Below are 22348 nucleotides of genomic sequence, written 5' to 3' on the forward strand. Positions count from 1 at the left end.
TACTATAGTATACAGTGTGCATGTACCACCCATGCAAAGTGACCGTGTTCATAAACTGCCACATCCTCACAAATGAGACCCCTCATAGGCACTTTTGGATACAAAACAAGAGTATATATATATATATGTATATATAAAACATATATTACATGTGTATGACAGTTACATGGGCACACACACTATTTGCCATACCCTAACTAATGGCGTATATCCAGCAAGGGACAAACATGCACAGGGCAATATATATATATGTATATATTTATATATATATATATATATATATATATATATATATATATATATACACAGGTGGGAACCACACTATTTGTTGCAGGGCTATCATTGTGTAAATATTACCCTCCCCAAGGAACATACATGACTTTGATGTCACTAACCTCAGTAACCACATCCGTGGTAGGTGTCACTTACCCTCCACAGAGTACCAGAAGTTTTCACAGCATTGTGAACCACAGACACCTTCAGATGTCATCTCTACTTTGCCAACCTATTGGGCAGCGGCATCTCCTGATATGGACTTAAAATGCCAAGTTTGAAACTGCCACCTTGTCTGAGCAAGGCAAATTTGCCCTGATAAAAGAGCTCAGGGCCCCCAAAGTGTGGGCCTCACTTGCCCTGCCCATAGGTGAGCCTGCCTGTCTGACATTTGCTGCTTCTTACTCGCTCTGAAGCCTTCCAGAATTCTGGGATCTTTTTGATCTGGGAGCAGCAGGACAGACACACAAGGCAGAGGGAAGGGGCAGAAAGCCAGGGGAGTCTTGGTGTATCCCCCAGCACAGATCACCTTAAAGTGCAGGACTCTGGGGAACCTTTCAGACTCAGCATTCAAAGTCCAAATCAGGCATTATTGTGATTCACATAGCTAATGGGAGTATATGCAGGAGCCTGCAGCTATGCTAAGCGAGTCACAACAATGCCGACTGCGACTGCCAATCTGCTGTTTAACAGACACTGTGACACACACTGGGAGAGGAAAAGGATGGAGGATCTTGCTCTGTCCTGGGACTCTAGTCACAATAATAGGGGCAGTGTTTACACACATATGAACTGGAGCTGGGGGAGACAAACTTAACTAGCTAAATCCCCCGTCTCCCCCGTCCCCCCGAGATTTTGTAAAGTGTGGCAAGGCACTATACTTGGTAGCTTTCTTTGCCTGGTTCTGTTGCATAAAATAAATTTGACAAATTAAATGTATGTGACAATGGACAGTGCCGGCAGCCGCCTCTCAGCAGCAGTAGTACAGCCCAAGAATACGTTTCCACTAGTCTGTGCACAACCTACTTAGAGAAGCCTAAAATCTCTACTGCTGCTTACCGGCTGCTACCTTGTCGTCCCTCCTTCATTTTCCCCTGACCCCGGCTGAGTACCAACTTCAGTGTGCTCCTCTCCGTGGCTGCTGCCTGTCACTCGTCACTGCCGCGCTGCAGACTCCTCCCGGTCCCAGACTCCTACTGTACTGACACTAGACTCAGGACTGAGTGCACGTGCAGTCACGAGCCGATTAAGGAGACAGTGAATACACATGCAGTCTGTCAGGAGGAGGCCACGACTCTCTAGCCTATCTGCGCAGCAGTGCGGGTCAATTGACAAAATAGGAAGCAGCGGGCAGGGTCAGACTTTGTTTTCAACAACAGCAAAAAAAATAAAAATTTTTTAAAAACATTACAAAACATAACCTGAAGTTGGGCCCCCCTATGGAAGAGACCTCCTCGGCCCGGTCGCAGTCACGACTGTCGCATCACCGATAGTTACGCCGCTGCAGGGTCTCCTTCATTGGATTGTTTTCTGATCCTTTGACACTCTCTGTGCATACTACAAGGATGAGACTTGGGTATCCTTCTTTCCTCTGCTATACATTACTCACTACTCTATCTCAGTCAAGCAACACCTACACCTTTTGTTTCACTCTGCCCTAACTTAATGTTTGTAAGCTCCACAGACCAGCACCTTCCTGCTCTTGTATCAATCCCATTGTCAAGTCTAGTTCTATTATATGTTTTTCCCCAAATGATCAAGTATCTAGGGCTGTAGAATATTGTGGCACTTTACAAATAAAAATATTCATAATCTTGCTGCTAATAGCTTCGGGAACTTTATACATTTTATGGAGTAATTCCCCTTCTCTTGCTATCTCATTTTGATTTTTAGAGTTACAGTAAATCTGTGTACAATAAAACACGAAAAAATCTTCTCTTCTCATATTACAGAGCAGATGTAATATATATCCCTCCTACTCAGGAGGAATCAAGTTATATAATTCTTCATTTTTTACAGATGAAACAGTTATGTAATCAAACATACAGTATATACAAAAAAGAAAGGATATGAAGTACTTGGCTGTCTGAGAAAGCTATCTATAATGAGACAGTAGCGATATTTAACTGTCTGGCGCACACATAATTATTAACACCGCGCATATGGTTACATTACCACAGCAGATTTTATATACTGTACTGTATTAATAATAGAAAGGGTAAAATTCTAGTTTTCAGCAAACGTAAGTGAATGTGGCACTTCAATATTAGCAGCCACTGTGATCCAAGGTGCATTGGGCTTGATTATAAATGGTTTGCCTGTTGCACGTTATACTGTTGTTTCTCATCCTGTAATTATTGTTGTTGTTATTATTATCAGTTATTTGTAGAGTGCCAACAGATTCTGCAGCGCTATAAACATTGGAATAATTTGCAAAGCTAGCATTTATAGGAGACAAATGCGTAAAGGGCCCTGCCAAGAATTGCACTGTTGTAAATCTCAATTGAGTGAGTCTCTCTATTTTCTCTTTTGTATGCAAGTTTCCCTAATAGTAAAAGTAGAAACCAGACGTGGACTCCTTGCACACATGCCTTAGAGATATACAACTGCAACTCACTGACAAGGCCCAAAGAGGCTAAAACATACGTCTGGGATTTGTTGTTTTTGCTTGTTCAGAGGAGAATTGCATGGTATTTCAGGACTGGGCTGTCATTGGGCAGGATCAAACTGATATGCTACAGGATATTTCTTTTCTTTGAAAGGCATAGTGTACTGAAATAGACTGCACCTTGAGTTGCACTGGCCTTATGTACAAGCAAGAACGTTTTTCTAGCTTTGTTCTGTCTAGAGTCTCTTGGGTTTCCCTAAGAGTAAAAGGAGAAACCAGACGTGGACTCCTTGCACACATGCTCTAGAGCAGTGCTTTCCAAACTGTGTGTCGTGACACATTAGTGGGTCAGCGGAAGTGTGTAGGTGTGTCCCTGCTTCAGCGCAAATTTCTTTGAATTTAATTTTTTTTTACATTTTCTTTTGGTTTCTGTCTTTCCGCTTGCCTGCTACGCATATCACATGGTTGACACGTGATTGATACCTAGTGGGTCACAGATCATCTTAACCTATTGGCGCAGCTCAGTGGGAACTGAAACTATTCCCATTGGCGGCTTTGGCGGCACATTGGCTCCTGACTGCACGTGTAGTCTTCTCAATCGGCTCGTGACTGCACGTGTAGTCAGTGAGTGGGATAGCAGTATGTTTGCAGCGCAGACAGTAGTCAGTCCGACATGCAGAGCTCTGAAGGCGGCACCTTAAACACTGAGCTAAAGTCAGAAGTCAAAGTGTTGTTGTTTTTTACAGCTATCTCCCAGTAGTGCATTGCGGCTCCTGCTCTTGATATATGGATAGGAAGTGGAAGCTTAAAAATGCTTGATGATTAAATGCGAGTGTCTTTTTCTAATATTCTAATATTTCATCCCATCAACATCATACATCCAATTAAAATAGTAAGTAGCTATTGGTGTTATTAAACTTTTTTTTAATTCTTGCACATACAAACTGTTACTTGTAAATACATTTTGTTATTATATCATTTATGTATGTGTCCATATCTCTTAAAACAAGTTAGTTTAACCTCCTGTTTTCTAGTACAACTGAATTACTGTGTCGAGAAATTATGCAGGTCTAAAAAGTGTGTCACCAACCAGAAAAATTTGAAAAACTCTGCTCTAGAGATATGCAACTTCACCTCACTGACGAGGCCCAAAGAGGCCAAAACGTACGCCTGGGGTTTGCATTTTTTTCTTGTTTTGAGATGAATTGCCTGGTATTTTGGGACTAGACTGTCATTGGGCAGGATTAGACTGATATGCAACAGTATATTACTTCACTGTGAAAGGCATAGTGTGCTAAAAGAGACTGCACCCTGAATGGCACTAGTCTTATAAACAAGCAAGGAAGTTTTTCAAATGTTGTGTCTCAGTTGAGTGTGTCTATACTTTTTTTTTTTTTTTAAAACAGCTGGGCTCGTATGTTTACATGCTAAGGCGGTTCAAGGGGATGACAAAGAAGGAGGAGAGAAACTTAGGTAACTTAGTGTATGTTATATGCATCCCTGAACAGTAGAGTTGAGTTCGACAAAATAGGGGCCATTCTGGAGAAGTCTTGTAGATGGGAATTTGAAGAGGTAACAGGTGAGTAGGAGCTTGTGAGCAGAGTGAAGGGGATGGGAGGGAGAGTATCTGAAGATGAGGTCTGAGATATATGGTGGAGCAGTGTTATCGAGGACCTTGTATGTCAGAGTAAGAATTATGTGTTTAATTCTGGAGGCTAAAGGAAGCCAGTGAAGATATTGGCAGAGAGGTGCAACAGATGAGGAGTGATGTGTAGGGAACATCAACCTGGCAGATGCATTCATTATGGATTGTAAAGGAGATAGATGGCATCTAGGGAGACTAGATAGGATGGAGTTGCAATAGTTAAAGTTGGAAATTATGATAGAGTGAATTCAAATCTTATTTGTGTGAGGAAGTGGTGAATTTTGGAGATGTTTTTAGGATGTAAACGGCAGGATCTTACCAAAGACTGGAAGTTAGGAGTAAAAGAAAGCTCTGAATCAAGTGTGATCTCAAGATATCGGACATGCATAGTTTGGGTAATTATGTTATCAACAGTTATAGAAAGATGGGGATAGAGATTTTGGAAGAAGGAGCCCATGTTTGGAGAGATTTAGTTTAAGGTAGTGAGAGGACATCCAGGATGAAATATTAGAAAGAGAGTTAGTGACACAGGGTAGCAGGGAAGGGGATAAGTCTGGTGCAGAGAGGTAGATTTGGGTGTCATCAGCATACAAATAATACTGAAACCAGTGGGACTTTATTAAAGGGACATGAAACCCACATTTTTATTTCATGATTCAGATACAGAATACAATTTAAAAAGTTTCCAATTTACTTCTATCATCAAATGTGCATCGTTCTCATGCTATTCTTTGTTGAAGAAAAATTTAGGTATATAGCATTGCACATGTCTGGAGCACTAGATGACAGGAAATATTGCTGCCCTCTAGTGCTCCTGCTAATTTACAACATTGTTGCAAAACTGCTGCCATATAGTGCTACAGACACATGCACTCTCCTGAACTTACCTTCCTGCTTTTCAACAAAGGATAACAAGAGATAATATTGATAATTGAAGTAAATTGGAAAGTTGATAAAAATTTTATGTTCTATCTGAATCTTGGGTTTTATGTCCCTTTAAGGAACCTAACGCATATGTATACATTGAGAAGAGAAAGGGACCAAGGACAGAGCCTTGTGGTACCCCAACAGAAAGTGGTAAAGGGGCAGAGGATGCACCAGAGAAGGCTTCACTAAAGTTCGGTTAGAAAGGTAGATAAAGAACCAACAAATGGCGATGTACTTAGTCCCCACTATGAGAAGTGATGATGAGAACTGCAGAAGCGCCACAAGTCAGGCTGATGATACTCTCAAATGATCGTATAAACACCAAGGGCAGCTCTTGTGGAAAATGGATAGGAAAAAGAAACAAAGAAGGCCCTCCAATGGCGTATAATCTCAGTGATAAGACCCCACAGGTATGCCCCTCAAGTAGGATACTCACAGATTAACAGCACTTATCACAAAGTGCATAATAAAATGGTCTGGGATATTAAAAGCTCCCCAGTCAGCTCAAATCCGGTTGTCAATATCGAATCCTGATATCCCACAGCGAAAACAAGTTACCATGCAGGATCACAGGACAATAATACTGTTAAAAGTTCTTCACAAGCACACAAAGCTTGGAAGAGATTGATTCAAAATGTAAAATACAAATAAAAACAAGCTGGACGCGTTTCGCAAGTTATACTTGCTTCCTGAAACAGCATATAATAATAACAAGCTAACCGGACTTATATATACACATACAAATCAAATCTCACAATAATCAGTATAGTAATTAGAACAAACACTCACATATGGTGCAATCAATAATAGAATCACATACCTCCAATTCAGTACCTAACATTCACCTCATGAAATAGAAACATACGTTATACTCAGTGTATACTGATGTCAAAAAGGCGCCAAACGAACGTAATTTTGAGTAATCCAATCTACGATAGTGTGTATTACACCAGACTATTATGTTGCTACTGGTTACCGGGTCATATGGTGACGCCAAAAGATATATATAGAGTATTCTATCAAAATCATCACCTCTAGCAGCAATAGAGACACGTGATCATGCTAACTCCTGTGTGACCATTTGACTCATATCACGCAGGGACAAACATATATCATATTCAATCTAAGGTTTGGTTGCTAATAGCGATCGGTTCACGTGATGACGCTAACCCCAGCGTGACCATATGACACGATGTGCAATATATACATTAATAGAGGAGGATGTTAACATTGCACAACCCTATAATGGAGATGTCGCCATCTACTTGTCAACATTCATCTTTACAAAAAAAAACATAATACAAAAAATACATTGCACAACTTTATAATGGATATATTACCATCTAGTGCCAAAAACACTCAATAGATAAATGTATAAATCACATTATTCATATACAAAATAGAAAATTAATAAATAATAAATTCCTTATACTAAAATCACATAAATATAAAACACACATAAACCCTAAAACATACAGTCTATAATTTCATTTAAACCCTCTGGATTTAGAGATCTTAATTTCCAAATCCAGAAAGTTTATCTTTGTCTTAAATCTAGTAAAACGATTGTATTGGTTAGAGGGAGGATTAAATTATATAGGTCTAATTTTAAGAATGCCTTTTTTACCTTGATGCTTACATATACTATGATAGGAAACACTATCACCTAGATTACGAGTTTTGCGTTAGAAGCTGTGTGGTGCTAACGAGCAGTTTATGCTTACCGCTCACTTACAGACAGCGCTGGTATTATGGGTTTTTAGAAACCCGGCTTTAACCGCAAAAAAGTGAGCGAAGAGCAAAATTTTGCTCCACATCTCACCTCAATACCAGCGCTGCTTACGTTAGTGGTGAGCTGGCTGAACGTGCTCGTGCACGATTTCCCCATAGGAATCAATTGGGGAGAGCCGGCTGAAAAAAAACCTAACACCTGCAAAAAAGCAGAGTAAAGCTCCTAACGCAGCCCCATTGATTCCTATGGGGAAATAAAAGTTATGTCTACACCTAACACCCTAACATGAACCCCGAGTCTAAACACCCCTAATCTTCCACTTATTAACCCCTAATCTGCTGCCCCCGACATAGCTGACACCTACATTATATTATTAACCCCTAACATATATTCATATGTGGTGGGAATGTGAACGAATTAGAAAGATTTGGGAATATACTTCGCAACTATTAAGTGCAATTTTCCAAAAACTAATAACTCTAACAATAGAACATGCTTTACTTCACTTCCCGATCCCAGGTATTCCTAAAATCCATCTTAAGTTAGTTATGATGATTTGTACCACAGTTAGAGTTAGCGTGGCTCAATTCTGGAAGTCTACCCCACCTGACTTCTCCTTTATATATAATAAACTAGAGTATCACTACAATATGGCATGTGCAGCCGCTGAAACCCTTAATGATACAGAGAGATGGGAACCTTTCATTATGTATTATGAATCAAATAGAAGGCAGAGGGAGTGATGTTATTACCTTAGAAGTTTTGTATAAAAATATGAGCCGAGACCCATGATAAAGACAACTGCGAGACAGCTACAGTTACAATTGTGTCTGCGGCAGTCCTGCTGATATACACGTAAACTGAATCCTTACATACAAAGTCTGTTTTTGATTATTGTGACTTGGTGAGAAGGATTGAACTCTTTAGAACTGTATCAGTTAACACACGAAAAGTGTAAAGAGGAATGTTTGACAAATGTATATTTCATTTTATACGTAAAAACGTAATAAAGACAATTTCAATCTATTATTAACCCCTAATCTGCCGCTCCAGACACCGCCGCCACCTACATTATACTTATGAACCCCTAATCTGCTGCCCCCAACATCGCCAAACCCTACATTATAGTTATTAACCCCTAATCTGCCTCCCCCAATCTCGCCGCAACCTAACTACATTTATTAACCCCTAATCTGCCGCCCCCAAAGTCGCCACCACTATAATAAAGTTATTAACCCCTAAACCTAAGTCTAACCCTAACCCCCCTAACTTAAATATAATTTAAATAAATCTAAATAAAATTACTACAATTAACTAAATAATTCCTATTTAAAACTAAATACTTACCTATAAAATAAACCCTAAAATAGCTACAATATAACTAATAGTTACACTGTAGCTATCTTAGGGTTTATTTTTATTTTACAGGCAACTTTGTATTTATTTTAACTAGGTAGAATAGTTATTAAATAGTTATTAACTATTTAATAACTACCTAGTTAAAATAAAGACAAATTTACCTGTAAAATAAAACATAAAAGTGAGCGGTAAACCCTCTCCTGTCAAGTCTGGTACCGCATTTTAAAGTCAGTAGTTAAGAGTTTTACACTACAACACCGTAGCATAAAACTCTTAACTAAAGTGCTAAAAAGTACACTAACACCCATAAACTACCTATTAACCCCTAAACCGAGGCCCTCTCACATCGCAAACACTAAAATAAATATTTTAACCCCTAATCTGCCAAACCGGACATCGCCGCCACTATAATAAATATATTAACCCCTAAACCGCCGCACTCCCGCATCGCAAACACTATTTAAATATTATTAACCACTAATCTGCCGTCCCTAACATTGCCGCCACCTACCTACATTTATTAACCCCTAATCTGCCGCCCCCAACGTCGCCGCCACTATAATAAAGTTATTAACCCCTAAACCTAAGTCTAACCCTAACCCTAACACCCCCTAACTTAAATATAATTTAAATAAATCTAAATAAAATTGCTACAATTAACTAAATTATTCCTATTTAAAACTAAATACTTACCTGTAAAATAAACCCTAAGCTAGCTACACTATAACTAACTAGGTAGAATAGTTATTAAATAGTTATTAACTATTTAATAACTACCTAGTTAAAATAAAGACAAATTTACCTGTAAAATAAAACCTAACCTAAGTTACAATTACACCTAACACTACACTATAATTAAATTACTTACCTAAATTAAATACAATTAATTACAATTAAATAAAATTATCTAAATTACAAAAAAACCAAAACACTAAATTACAGAAAATAATAAAGAAATTACAAGATTTTTAAACTAATTACACCTAATCTAATCCCCCTAACAAAATAAAAAAGCCCCCCCCAAAATAAAAAAAGCCCTACCCTACACTAAATTACAAATAGCCCTTAAAAGGGCAAAGTAATCAGCACTTTTACCTGAAAAAAAAATTACAATCCCCCCCAACATTAAAACCCACCACCCACACAACCAACGCTACTCTAAAACCCACCCAATCCCCCCTTAAAAAAACCTAACACTAACCCCCTGAAAATCACCTTACCGGGAGACATCTTCACCCAACCGGGCCGAAGTCATCAACGAAGCCGGGAGAAGTCTTCATCCAAGCCGGGCGAAGTGGTCCTCCAGACGGGCAGAAGTCTTCATCCAGACGGCATCTTCTATCTTCATCCATCCGACGTGAAGCGGGTCCATCTTCAAGACATCCAACACGGAGCATCCTCTTCTTCTGACGGCTAAACACAGAATGAAGGTTCCTTTAAATGGCGTCATCCAAGATGGCGTCCTTTCAATTCCAATTGGCTGATAGAATTCTATCAGCCAATCGAAATTAAGGTAGAAAAAATCCTATTGGCTGATGCAATCAGCCAATAGGATTGAACTCGTATTCTATTGGCTATTCCAATCAGCCAATAGAATGTAAGCTCAATTCTATTGGCTGATTGGATCAGCCAATAGGATTGGACTTCAATCCTATTGGCTGATTGCATCAGCCAATAGGATTTTTTCTACCTTAATTCCAATTGGCTGATAGAATTCTATCAGCCAATCAGAATTGAAGGGACGCCATCTTGGATGACGTCATTTAAAGGAACCTTCATTCTGTCTTTAGCCGTCGGAAGAAGAGGATGCTCCGCGTTGGATGTCTTGAAGATGGATCCGCTCCGCCCCGGATGGATGAAGATAGAAGATGCCGTCTGGATGAAGACTTCTGCCCCTCTGGAGGACCACTTTGCCCCGGCTTGGATGAAGACTTCTCCCGGCTTCGTTGAGGACTTCAGCCCGGTTGGGTGAAGACATCTCCCGGTAAGGTGATCTTTTAATGTTGGGGGGGATTGTAATTTTTTTTTCAGGTAAAAGAGCTGATTACTTTGGGGCAATGTCCCGCAAAAGGCCCTTTTAAGGGCTATTTGTAATTTAGTGTAGGGTAGGGCTTTTTTATTTTGGGGGGGCTTTTTTATTTTGTTAGGGGATTAGATTAGGTGTAATTAGTTTAAAAATCTTGTAATTTCTTTATTATTTTCTGTAATTTAGTGGGGGGGGGTTGTACTTTAGATAATTTTATTTAATTGTAATTAAGTGTTAGGTGTAATTGTAACTTAGGTTAGGTTTTATTTTACAGGTAAATTTGTCTTTATTTTAACTAGGTAGTTATTAAATAGTTAATAACTATTTAATAACTATTCTACCTAGTTAAAATAAATACAAAGTTGCCTGTAAAATAAAAATAAAACCTAAGCTAGCTACAGTGTAACTATTAGTTATAGTGTAGCTAGCTTAGGGTTTATTTTACAGGTAAGTATTTAGTTTTAAATAGGAATAATTTAGTTAATTGTAGCAATTTTATTTAGATTTATTTAAATTATATTTAAGTTAGGGGGTGTTAGGGTTAGGGTTAGACTTAGGTTTAGGGGTTAATAACTTTATTATAGTGGCGGCGACGTTGGTGGCGGCAGATTAGGGGTTAATAAATGTAGGTAGGTGGCGGCAATGTTAGGGACGGCAGATTAGTGGTTAATAATATTTAAATAGTGTTTGCGATGCAGGAGTGCGGCGGTTTAGGGGTTAATATATTTATTATAGTGGCGGCGATGTCCGGTTTGGCAGATTAGGGGTTAAAATATTTATTTTAGTGTTTGTGATGTGAGAGGGCCTCGGTTTAGGGGTTAATAGGTAGTTTATGGGTGTTAGTGTACTTTTAAGCACTTTAGTTAAGAGTTTTATGCTACGGTGTTGTAGTGTAAATCTCTTAACTACTGACTTTAAAATGCGGTACCAGACTTGACAGGAGAGGGTTTACCGCTCACTTTTGGTCAGAATCGTAATACCGGTCACTATGCAAGTCCCATTGAAAATATAGGATACGCAATTGACGTAAGTGGATTTGCGGTATTTCCGAGTCTGGCCAAAAAAGTGAGCGGCAGACCTGTACCTGCAAGTCTCGTAATACCAGCGGGCATTAAAAAGCAGCGTTGGGACCGGCCAATGTTGCTTTTTAAGCCTAACACAAGACTCATAATCTAGCCGTATGTTTGAGAAATTTATGTTTAATATTTCTAAGGTGTTCTCCACAACGGGTTCTAAGAGATCTACCACAATATTGGAGTCCACAAATGCAGTCCACTAAATAAATCACATAACAACTATCACAACTCATTTGTGATTTAATTGGAAAAGTCTATTTAGTTATTGGATTTAAATACAGTACATTTATTGTCTATAAATATACAGGTCCCACGCTAAGGGACATATTTATCAAGCTCCGTATGAAGCTTGATGCCCCGTGTTTCCGTAAAGACCGCTGCTCCATAATCTGTCCGCCTGCTCTGAGGCGGTGGACAGAAATCAACCCGATCGAATCGGCCACGAATCTGCAGGGGGCAGTATTGCATCAGCAGTTCACCAGAACTGCTGATGCAATGATAAATGCTGAGAGCATGTCCACTCGCACATTAATAAATAGACCCCCTAGACTTGCCGCATTAATAAACACCCTTCAAGACTCCTGGAAAGACTCCTATTTGAATCATTATTATTTCTACACTTCCTAAATTTAGAAGATATGATCTTACTAGGTGCTAATGCATTTTTGAGAGTAGGGGCCCTTTTAAACAAACAAATAGGTCACTCTCCAATCAAATCTTTCAATATCGGATCCAAGGATGAAATAGACCAATGCTTATTAAAAATATCTATACTGTTTTTATAATTGCTATTAAATTTAGTAATGAACTTAGATGAATTTTCAAACTTACTATTTCCATTTTCAATTTTCGATTGTCTTTCAAAAAGTGACTCCCTATTCAATGCTAGGGCTGTATTTTTACTAACAGCAAGAGGGTTGTGTCGCAAATGCCGAAGCATCTCACAGACTAAGTATATATCTTCCTAGCACTGATACATTACTTCACGCTTGACCCCATACATAGCTTCCTGTCTATTACTGCAATATAATATAAAATGTATATATTTTCTTCTTTAATTGGGAGATGTCGTTGATAATAATACTTTTCTACAACTTCATGTCTCTCTAAGGAACCTAGGGAATAAAATGCTAACATTCTTTTCTTATCAGAATAAAACAGTTAATTTTGTATAGCTACATTTTATGTTTAATCCAGTAAAATAAGGCTGACAGTTATTATTACATTATTTTTTATTAGGATATAGGGTTGTCAACAGTATATCACACTTGTTGCATTATTCTAGCGTAGCATAAATTTGTTCATAATTGATTTATCAATTGATTTATTTTTTCCCCCATAGACATCTGAAGTGCGGAATAAAAAATCTCTGTCATTGATGTCTATGGGGAAAAAAAAGTTACATTTAAATCTAACACCGTAACACCCTCTTCAAATCAGCCAATAGGATGAGAGCTACTGAAATCCTATTGGCTGTTCATATCAGCCAATAGGATTTCAGTAGCTCTCATCTTATTGGCTGTTTTGAACAGCCAATAGGATTTCAGAAGCTCTCATCCTACTGGCTGATTTGAATTTGAAGAATCAAATCAGCCAATAGGAATGCAGGGTACGCCATTTTGAAAAGGCTACCTAGCATTCGACTTCAGTGTACGGCGGTGACCGTATGAAGAGGACGCTTCACGCAGGATGCCTTCGGCTTCCAGGATGGCTCCGCTCCACACTGTCGGGATGAAGATAGAAGACACCCCCGAGATGGTTCAATATATCGCCGCCTGGATGAAGATGGATGTCCAGACTTCAAAAACCATGAGTAGATATTCTGGGGTTAGTTTTTTTTTTAGTTTTTTTTTGGGTGGGTTTTTTTTAGATTAGGGCTTTGGGCTTTTTTAAAAGAGCTGAATGCCCCTTTAAGGGCAATGCCCATACAAATGCCCCTTTAGGGGCAATGGGTAGCTTATGTTTTTTTAGAGTTAGTTTTTTTTATTTTGGGGGTTGGTTGGGTGGTGGGTTTTACTGTTGGGGGGACTTTGTATTTTTTTAACAGGTAAAAGAGCTGTTTAACTTAGGGCAATGCCCTACAAAGGCCATTTAAGGGCTATTGGTAGTTTATTGTAGGCTAGGGGGTGTTTTTACGACTCGTAATATGCGTTACTGGCCATTGCGCTGGAATTGCCATTTTTTCAGCTTTTAAAGCCGTAACGCAAAACTCGTAATCTACCTGATAGTTAGTGAACTCTGTGGGGCATATTTATCAAGCTCCGGATGGAGCTTGATGCCCCGCAGGCTCGCCAGAAACAGCAGTTATGAAGCAGCGGTCACAAAGACCGCTGCTCCATAACCTGTCCGCTTGCTCTGAGCAGGCGGACAGACATTGCCGGAAATCAACCCAATCGAGTACGATTGGGTTGATTGACACCTCCCTGCTGGCGGCCCATTGGCTGCAAGTCTGCAGGGGGCGGCGTTGCACCAGCAGCTCAGCGAGGTCTGGTGGACCTGATCCGCACTGTCAGATCAGGTCCGCCAGACCTTCATAAATAGGGGCCAATATCTTTACATTGGTGCCGCCATCTTTGATCTTAAGTATTCTCTCACCCTGTGACAGAAATAGTGCACATTCACAAATCAAAGACATTGTTGTATGTTTTGGCAATCTGTATCATGCGCTTCAGTTTAACATGCATGATAAAGAACAGGAGATGTACATTTTTGCAGTGACTTGATTATTATTTTTCCTAAGCGCTGTTTTTACATCTGCTATTTAACGTTTAAACTGTGTAAAAAAAAAAAATATATATATATATACATACATACTTCCAATAAAGATTCAGTTCTCCATACGATTTGCTTTAAATAATCATTATTATTATTCACTACATAGTGTAATTCCAACTATTTGGCCCTATAATAGGGCCTTTTTCAACCTTGAAAAAGGTTTACAGCTACCTAAATGCTGGCAACATTACTAAGCATGCTCCAAGAAGGTGGTGCGCACTATGAAGAGGCAGAGCTTCAATAACCAGCACATGTAATGGGTTAAAATAAAAGCTGCTAGAGTGAAATGCTGTCCCCTGCTTACACAAGGCCAAATGCACGAAAGCAGGGGCTGTCAATCTCCCTGGTTTGAAAAGTCCGGGGGGATACAGATACCCCACATAACAGTTGGCGTAATGGGTTAAGAAGCATCGGTCTGATCACCGCTGCTTCTTAACTCTCGGCTGCAGGCGCGCTCATGTAAGACTGCAACCGAAGGTGCTCCAAAGCTGTCATTACATTATATTAATGAAGCCCATAGTATCCTCCATAGTAACACAAGTGGGTTAAATCTTGAAAATTATTCAGCCACTTTGGAACTGTATATTTGCCCTTTTACAAATGTCACAGACTGCAGCCTATGATATATTATTTGTCAAATTCCCATGTACTTCACTCTATCACAAACACCCAAAATGTGCAATACATCTATAATTGTTTGAAGCTGTTGTTCTAATGAGAGTCTTGAGACTCATTTATAGAACCATTAAGTAGGATTTTAATATGCTCATTTATGGAGAATTGTAGAAAATTATATTCTAAAGTACAAACAAGAGCATGCAAAGTGCTTAATGAAGAAAAGAGTATAGTATCATTTTTGTATTTTGTTTATGGGAAAATCTTCATCCATGGCAAATAGAATGTTTGTATAACTAAGTGTACACTTGTATTTAGTACAAAGACAGATGCAGCATTAAACATAATCAATAGTTTAATATAAAACAGAAATGGCCCATTAGGGTCTGATGTAATTTAATTTATTACCTATGTTAACACTTTAACTATAATTTTATAATTGTGTTTTCAAATTCATAGAGATATTAACAGTAGGATCCTTAAATGTTGTCCTTAGCTATGTAAACAGAGACGGCAAGTCACAACAAATTAAAGGGACATGTTTTTGGCTAAATGTTAAATGAACAAATTTAGACAATTTTTTTCTCTTTTTTGCATTTGTCAGAAATACAACAAATAAATCTCTTCAACAAGTCAATGAAGGATCAAACGCATGCAGCAAAAAAGTATTGTTGATTCGTTCATGTATTCAAAATACAGAAAAGGCTTTCATGGAGGTGGCAAAAGCTTCATACTTATACTATTTAATAGCAATCCAGCAATGCCCTTGTCAGTTGACTGATTTCTCCGTCAGCCAATTAGTATGTAAGCTTCACTTTTGTTCTTGGCCAATCCTCAACCCATTTGGAAAAAGTAACTATGCTGCTGCTGGCTTGTAGCAGTAGCACTAACTGCAATTCTATTTTAAGTTTAAGCTGCTTTCCAATTACTTCTCTGCTACCCTAATAAATAGTGAACAAATTATTTTTTGTTATAGGGACATAGGTGAATTTCAGGTGAGCAAATGACAAGATGTATATATGTGCAGCCACTAATCAACAGGTAACTCCCATTAGTGCATTGTTGCTGTTAAACCTAACTAGGTATGCTTTTTAACAATGCTTGGGTGAGTGGGTGGGCATAGGCACGTCATTCAGACAATCATGGGGTCAATTCCAGTCTTTTAGATCCTGTTTATCTGCGGGTTTCAGCTCCATTTTTGTGTTTATCATCTAGTTAGCCAATCACAAGAGACACATCTGTGCAGGCACCAATCAGCAGCTAGCTCCCAATAGTGTAGGATATGTGGGCATTCTTTTTCAACAAAGGATACCAAGAGAATAAAGCAGATTTGAAATTAGAAGTGAATTTAAAGGGATACTGAACCCAATTTTTTCTTTCATGATTCAGATAGAGAATGCAATTTAAAGCAACTTTCTAATTTACTCCTATTATCGATTTTACTTCTGTCTCTTGCTATATTTGAAAAAGCAGGAATCTAAGCTAAGGACCCGGCCCAATTTTTGTTCAGCACCCTGGATAGCACTTGCTGATTGGTGGCTATATTTAGCCACCAATCAGCAAGCACATTCCAGGTGCTGAACAAAAAATGGACCTGCTCCTAAGCTTTCATTCTTGCTTTTCAAATAAAGATAGCAAGAGAATGAAGAAAATTAGTAATAGGAGTAAATTAGAAAGTTGCTTAAAATTGCATGCTCTGAGGCCCATTTATCAAGCTCCGTATGGAGCTTGTGGGCCCGTGTTTCTGGCGAGTCTGAAGACTCGCCAGAAACAGCAGTTATGAAGCAGCGGTCTAAAGACCGCTGCTCCATAACCCTGTCTGCCTGCTCTGAGCAGGCGGACAGGAATCGCCACAATTCAACCCGATCGAGTATGATAGGGTTGATTGACACCCCCCCTGCTGGCGGCCCATTGGCTGCAAATCTGCAGGGGGCGGTGTTGCACCAGCAGCAAAAAAAATGTGTTTAGTACCCCTTTAAAACTGCCTTAAAATTACATGCTCTATCTGAGTAATGCAAGTTTAATTTTGATCCCCTCCACCACACACACCCCTACCTTTTTCTGTTAAAGTCGGCTTGCAGACTTGACTTGAAAGTATCTTGCAAGGACTTGAGACTCGACAGTTGAAGGCAGAGACTTGAGACTTTGAGTAAAAGACTTGAATACATCACTGGCACTGTGTAATTTGTTTTTCCCTAAAAAATATTTGGAGCATGCAGATATTGGATTAGATTAAAGTGACACTAAAGTCAAACTTAAGAATTTGGATAGAGCATGCAATTTTAAACAACTTTCCAATTTACTTCTATTATCAATTTGTCTATAATTGGTTGATGGTTGTCACAGGATATGTTGGGCAGGGAAATGGAAGCAATGTTTTGAAATTTCTCTGAAAACAAATTTACTGATAATTTGAAATTCAGAGTAAGTGCTTTTGCATTGTCTTTTTATTGTGCATATGTGAATCATGCAAATCTATTGCATTTCTGGGTCCTAATAGACACTAGTGATGTTGCTGAGGGTACTTGTTTTGAGGGCGGGTTCACAATTCACAGATCCTTACTTCACCTATATTTTTTAAAGATTAATTAGTGGACGTCCCTGCCATTAAGATATATAGATATGTGGATCTCCCAGTACATGATATCTTACACATTTCAGTGCATTTTTACTAGCTAGACAGTGCTACTTAATGTGTGCCATAGAGATAACAATGTGCTCACTCCTGTGGAGATATTTATGAGTCAGCGCTGATTGGCTAAAATGACAGTCTGTCAAAAGAACAGCGATAAGGGGGAAGTCTGCAGAGGCTTAGATACAAGGTAATCAATATTAATATAACTGTGTTGGTTATGCAAAACTGGGGAATGAGTAATAAAGGGATTATCTATCTTATAAAACAATAAAAATGTAGTAGACTTCCCTTTAATTGTACGCATGCTTAGTATTATAGCATGACATTATATAAAGTTAACTTTAGTTTTGCTAAGTTTGATATAAAGTGCATTTTTCAGTATTGTTTTGATTGGCATCAGCAGCTGTTCTATATATCTGTTTATATTAATGTCCTTCAAGAAGGCTTAACTCATTACTGTCTGAATCCAAACTAACTAATACTATTCTAAAACTGAATTTATACATTATAACTCCACACAAATCTCTTTAAATGGCACAGTTTTAAATTGTGATGTTGCAGCTATCATTTCTCTACAAACAAAGACTAAATTTAGACCACGTCAGTCAACCACAAATATGATTTGCATCTGTAACTCACAGCTGTCCAGGAGAAGATGATAGAGGAGACCACCCTAGGTCCTACCAAACTCTTCTACAATCCTACTTGTAGCTGCTGTGGACATATCTCCTTATTCAGTGCCCTGTCTTTAGGGATGGGCGAATGTTTCGCAACATTCGAAAAACGGCACGAATATTAACACATTCGTTCGTTCAAATCGAATTTTGAATGTTTACATAACATTCTAACATTCGATTTTCAAATGTTCGGTTTCGAATTTTACGATTACATTCGAAAATATTATTTTCGAAAAATTCGAATTTAGAATGTAATAGTATTTCTAATGCTTTTTCTTTAAATGTAATATTCGAATTATGCAATATTCGAATTCGAAAAATTCTAATTTATATTCGAATTCGAAAAATTCTAATTTATATTCAAATTCGAAAAATTTGAATTTATATGTTTGTAATAGTATTTCTAATGCTTTCTTTAAATGTAATATTCGAATTATGCAATATTCTATATGGAAACATTCGAAATGATATATTTGTATCTATTATGTATCAATTTACTAGATTCCCGCCCTACCACATGAACTATTGAACTTCTGAATAGTATTTGTTAAATAGAATGTTAAATTCGAAATTTCGAATATGGACATTCGATATAATTATAAACATTCGAATTCGAAAGTGACATTTGAAAAGTGTAAATAACATTCGATTTTCGAATTTTTAAGAATATTCGTTCTTATCGACATTCGGATTTAGAATTCGAATTTCGGTAATAACATTCGTTCTACATTCGAAATTTGAAAATTTACACATTCGCCCATCCCTACCTGTCTTATTACTTATCTGCCTTGCTTACTCACCCCTCTGAAACTAATGCCACATTAGGAAGCTTCATCCACTGTCTTTCTCTACATAGATATCGTATTCTTGTATTTCTCTCTACCACCATCTCTCTGCTGGAGCCTAAACTAGGGCTGTGCTTTTCAGTGCATGTTCCTTTTCCTCTCTCTTTCACAACATCTCTTTAAAGATCACATTTTCATTTTGTTTTCACCTCATTATCTCTGTGGATTATTATTTTATCTCCAATTCTGTGAGAATGTTGTAGTCTGACATTGCTTTTTCTGTTCTAACACAATCTCACTCGTTTTATCCCCAATGGCACCAAGAACAGAAGTTTGATATTTATTTTATTGGATTGTATTGCATCAGCGCTAGCTTTATTTACAACCCTGTTGTCACCACACATATATGATGCACTGCTCTTTAATATTGAATGGGTGTTTAACAGGTGATCAAGTCATGTTCAGCATTAAAATACCCTGCAGCTTCTGTAAACAGATAATCAATAATAATCTACTGGCTGTAGATAGAAAACACAGGAAAAGCTACTGATGGAATAATATATATTCCATGTTCAAAATACACTAAAATAATCAATATATGTTTACTTTTATTTATTATGTGATGTCATTGGTGATGTCATATTTATTCAAATTTTACATATGATTCTAAAACATACCTAAAGGATATTAAAGTATGTTTCCCTATATTTATTATATATCAGCAATGATTTACTACATTGCAAAATATGTTTTAAAATGTTACTTTGCAGTCCAGGGGCACACCCTTGTAAAGTCTCTTAGCTTTATTTCTCTTATCTCTTCAGCTGTGGCCAAATAGGGCAGATAAAATTGAGCTATTTCTCAGATCAAGCAATCACTGCGTAGATTGTTGTAGGGTCAAACATTTGAATCCTGAAAGATGTACTGAAGAGTTTATGAAAGCAGAGGAGAAAAAAATATTTTTATTAAATTACAGTAAAAGCAGGCGACATAAAAAATAAATGTACGTGTTATAATTCATATTAAAACATTTTATAGGGAATTACATTAAATTCCTTTTGACTTTATCATAGAACAGAAATGATAGCTAAATAATAATATTGTATATTATTGCACCTATATGATAGATCATCTTGGACTGACAGTTGTCTCTTTTCCTTTCTGCAGGGGAAATTGAAAGGTGTTCACTTATCAAATATCATTATTCTTCAGCGACCATTCCGAAAAACCTCACGTACAATATTACCAAGACCATCCGTCAGGACGAGTGGCACGCTCTCCGTAAGTAACTGCATTATTATTTCCTTAGCATTGAATGATAGACGCCATTTTTTCTATTGTAAAGAAATACATTCTTTGTAAGAGGTGATTGTTAACCCCTTGATTGCTATAGTGGGCTGCTACTTTTCGCAAAACACAATGCATTACAACCTGCTCTGGCAAACAAGAGTTTAACACTTTCTCGCAGTGGTTTTTGCTGCGACTTACCATGCGATGCATTACTGACATTAATAGTAGGGAAGGAGTTATAAAAGTTAACACAAAGGTACGTAATAAATTAGAACCTAAGAAGATGTCTATTGCTTGTCTGCACAGAGTCCATCTCACAAGGATTCTGTATTTATTTATCTCAAGGTGAGCAGTATTTGAAGTTTCAATGAATGATCTGTGCATTTAGTAATGAATCAATAAATCAATAAAATAAATTATGTCGTGAGTAATATTCCACGAGAACATCCTGTGCAAAGAGTTTCAAGATACGTATAGGACCTGGTCCATGACAATATAGAAGTTGTCTTAAATGGCTGGCCTGGAATGTTGACTTGTGTTCCCACCAAAAGTAAATAATGGAAACTAAATGAACTATAAGAATTTATTTTTTACTCACCATGCTTTTATATCAGCAAGTTTTTTTTATCACCAAAATGTATTAGCTCATACTGAGCCATTGGAATATTCAAAAACATATGTTGGGCTCCCAGCAAAAGCCACAAGTCAGTTGTGAGTTTATGGGGAAGACAGGCCCAGCTGGGCTAGATTTACTGGTTATTTTGCAACATAATTGCAAGGGACTATTTTATTTTTCTGGTAAAAAAGGATATATCAAATTGGAAACAGAGCATTCATCTTGTATTTTGCATTACTAATTGGACTCAAATACATTCTAGTTTTTATTAAAATATTCTTATAGATCTGATAATGAAGAGTGCTTTCTGCACTTTACGTACACTATTTCTGAATGCAACTGTAATTGTGTGCCTGTTGCTGACCAGTGTTACCTGATTTAAACATAGAATGCTTAGTATTCTTAAATTTTATGGAATTAAAACAGGCTTCATTCATGGTATTGTAACATATCTGTGGGATAGTAACATATTTTTCTGCTCCAGAAGACATGGCAGCAGCGGAGGTCTTAAACAGTGTCTCTCTCACGCCTCTACACTACTTGCTATGCTAGATATTTATACCACACTTTTACTACCGAGAAATAATTAATGCACCTTTCTGCAGATCTATGCTATCATAATATACAGCCTGTGTTGTGGATTCCATGGGACCGATTTATTATAGTGCAAGCAAACATGATCCGATTTATTATAGTGCAAGCAAACATGATCCGATTTATTATAGTGCAAGCAAACATGATCCGCTGTAGCGAATTATGTCCACCGCACATCGATAAATGCCGACAGTATATGCTGTCGGCATTTATCATTGCACATGCATTTCTCGTGAAAAGTTTGTGCAATGCCGCCCCCTGCACATTCGCAGCCAATCGGACGCTTGCAAGGGGTGTCAATCCGATAGGGCTGGTTGCTGTCCGCTGCCTCAGACGTGGTGGACAAGTTAAGGAGTATGGGGTCGATTTATAAAGCAGCGGATGCTGCTTCTGACCCACTCCACTTCAGGTTCGCCTGAAGCGGAAGTTAAGAAGCAGTGGTTGTAATAACACCGCTGCTCCTTAACTCGTCCGCCACTTCTGAGGTGGCGGACAGCAATCAGGCTGATTGGATATGATTGGGTTGATTGACACCCCCTGCTATCGGCCGTTTTGCCGCAAATCTGTATTGGGCGGCATTGCACAAGCATTTCACGAGAAATGCTTGTGCAATGATAAATGCCGACAACGTATGCTGTTGTCATTTATCGGTGTGCGGCGACATGATCCCCTAAAGTGGATCATGTCCGCCAGCACAATGTTAAATCGGCCCTTA

The 22348-nt window shown here is 38.1% G+C and overlaps 1 protein-coding gene across 1 annotated transcript in view; it reads left to right on the plus strand.

Moving 5' to 3' along the window:
* The window catches only part of TMEM178B (transmembrane protein 178B), a 734113-nt gene that overhangs the window by 306513 nt on the left and 405252 nt on the right, over window positions 1-22348 (plus strand). Inside the window, exon 2 of the mRNA XM_053718998.1 lies at window positions 20301-20414. Within this exon, the coding sequence (XP_053574973.1) occupies window positions 20301-20414 (114 nt within the window). The remainder of the gene's footprint in view (window positions 1-20300; window positions 20415-22348) is intronic.

Source organism: Bombina bombina, chromosome 6 (genome assembly GCF_027579735.1).
Source record: "Bombina bombina isolate aBomBom1 chromosome 6, aBomBom1.pri, whole genome shotgun sequence".
Taxonomy (NCBI): domain Eukaryota; kingdom Metazoa; phylum Chordata; class Amphibia; order Anura; family Bombinatoridae; genus Bombina; species Bombina bombina.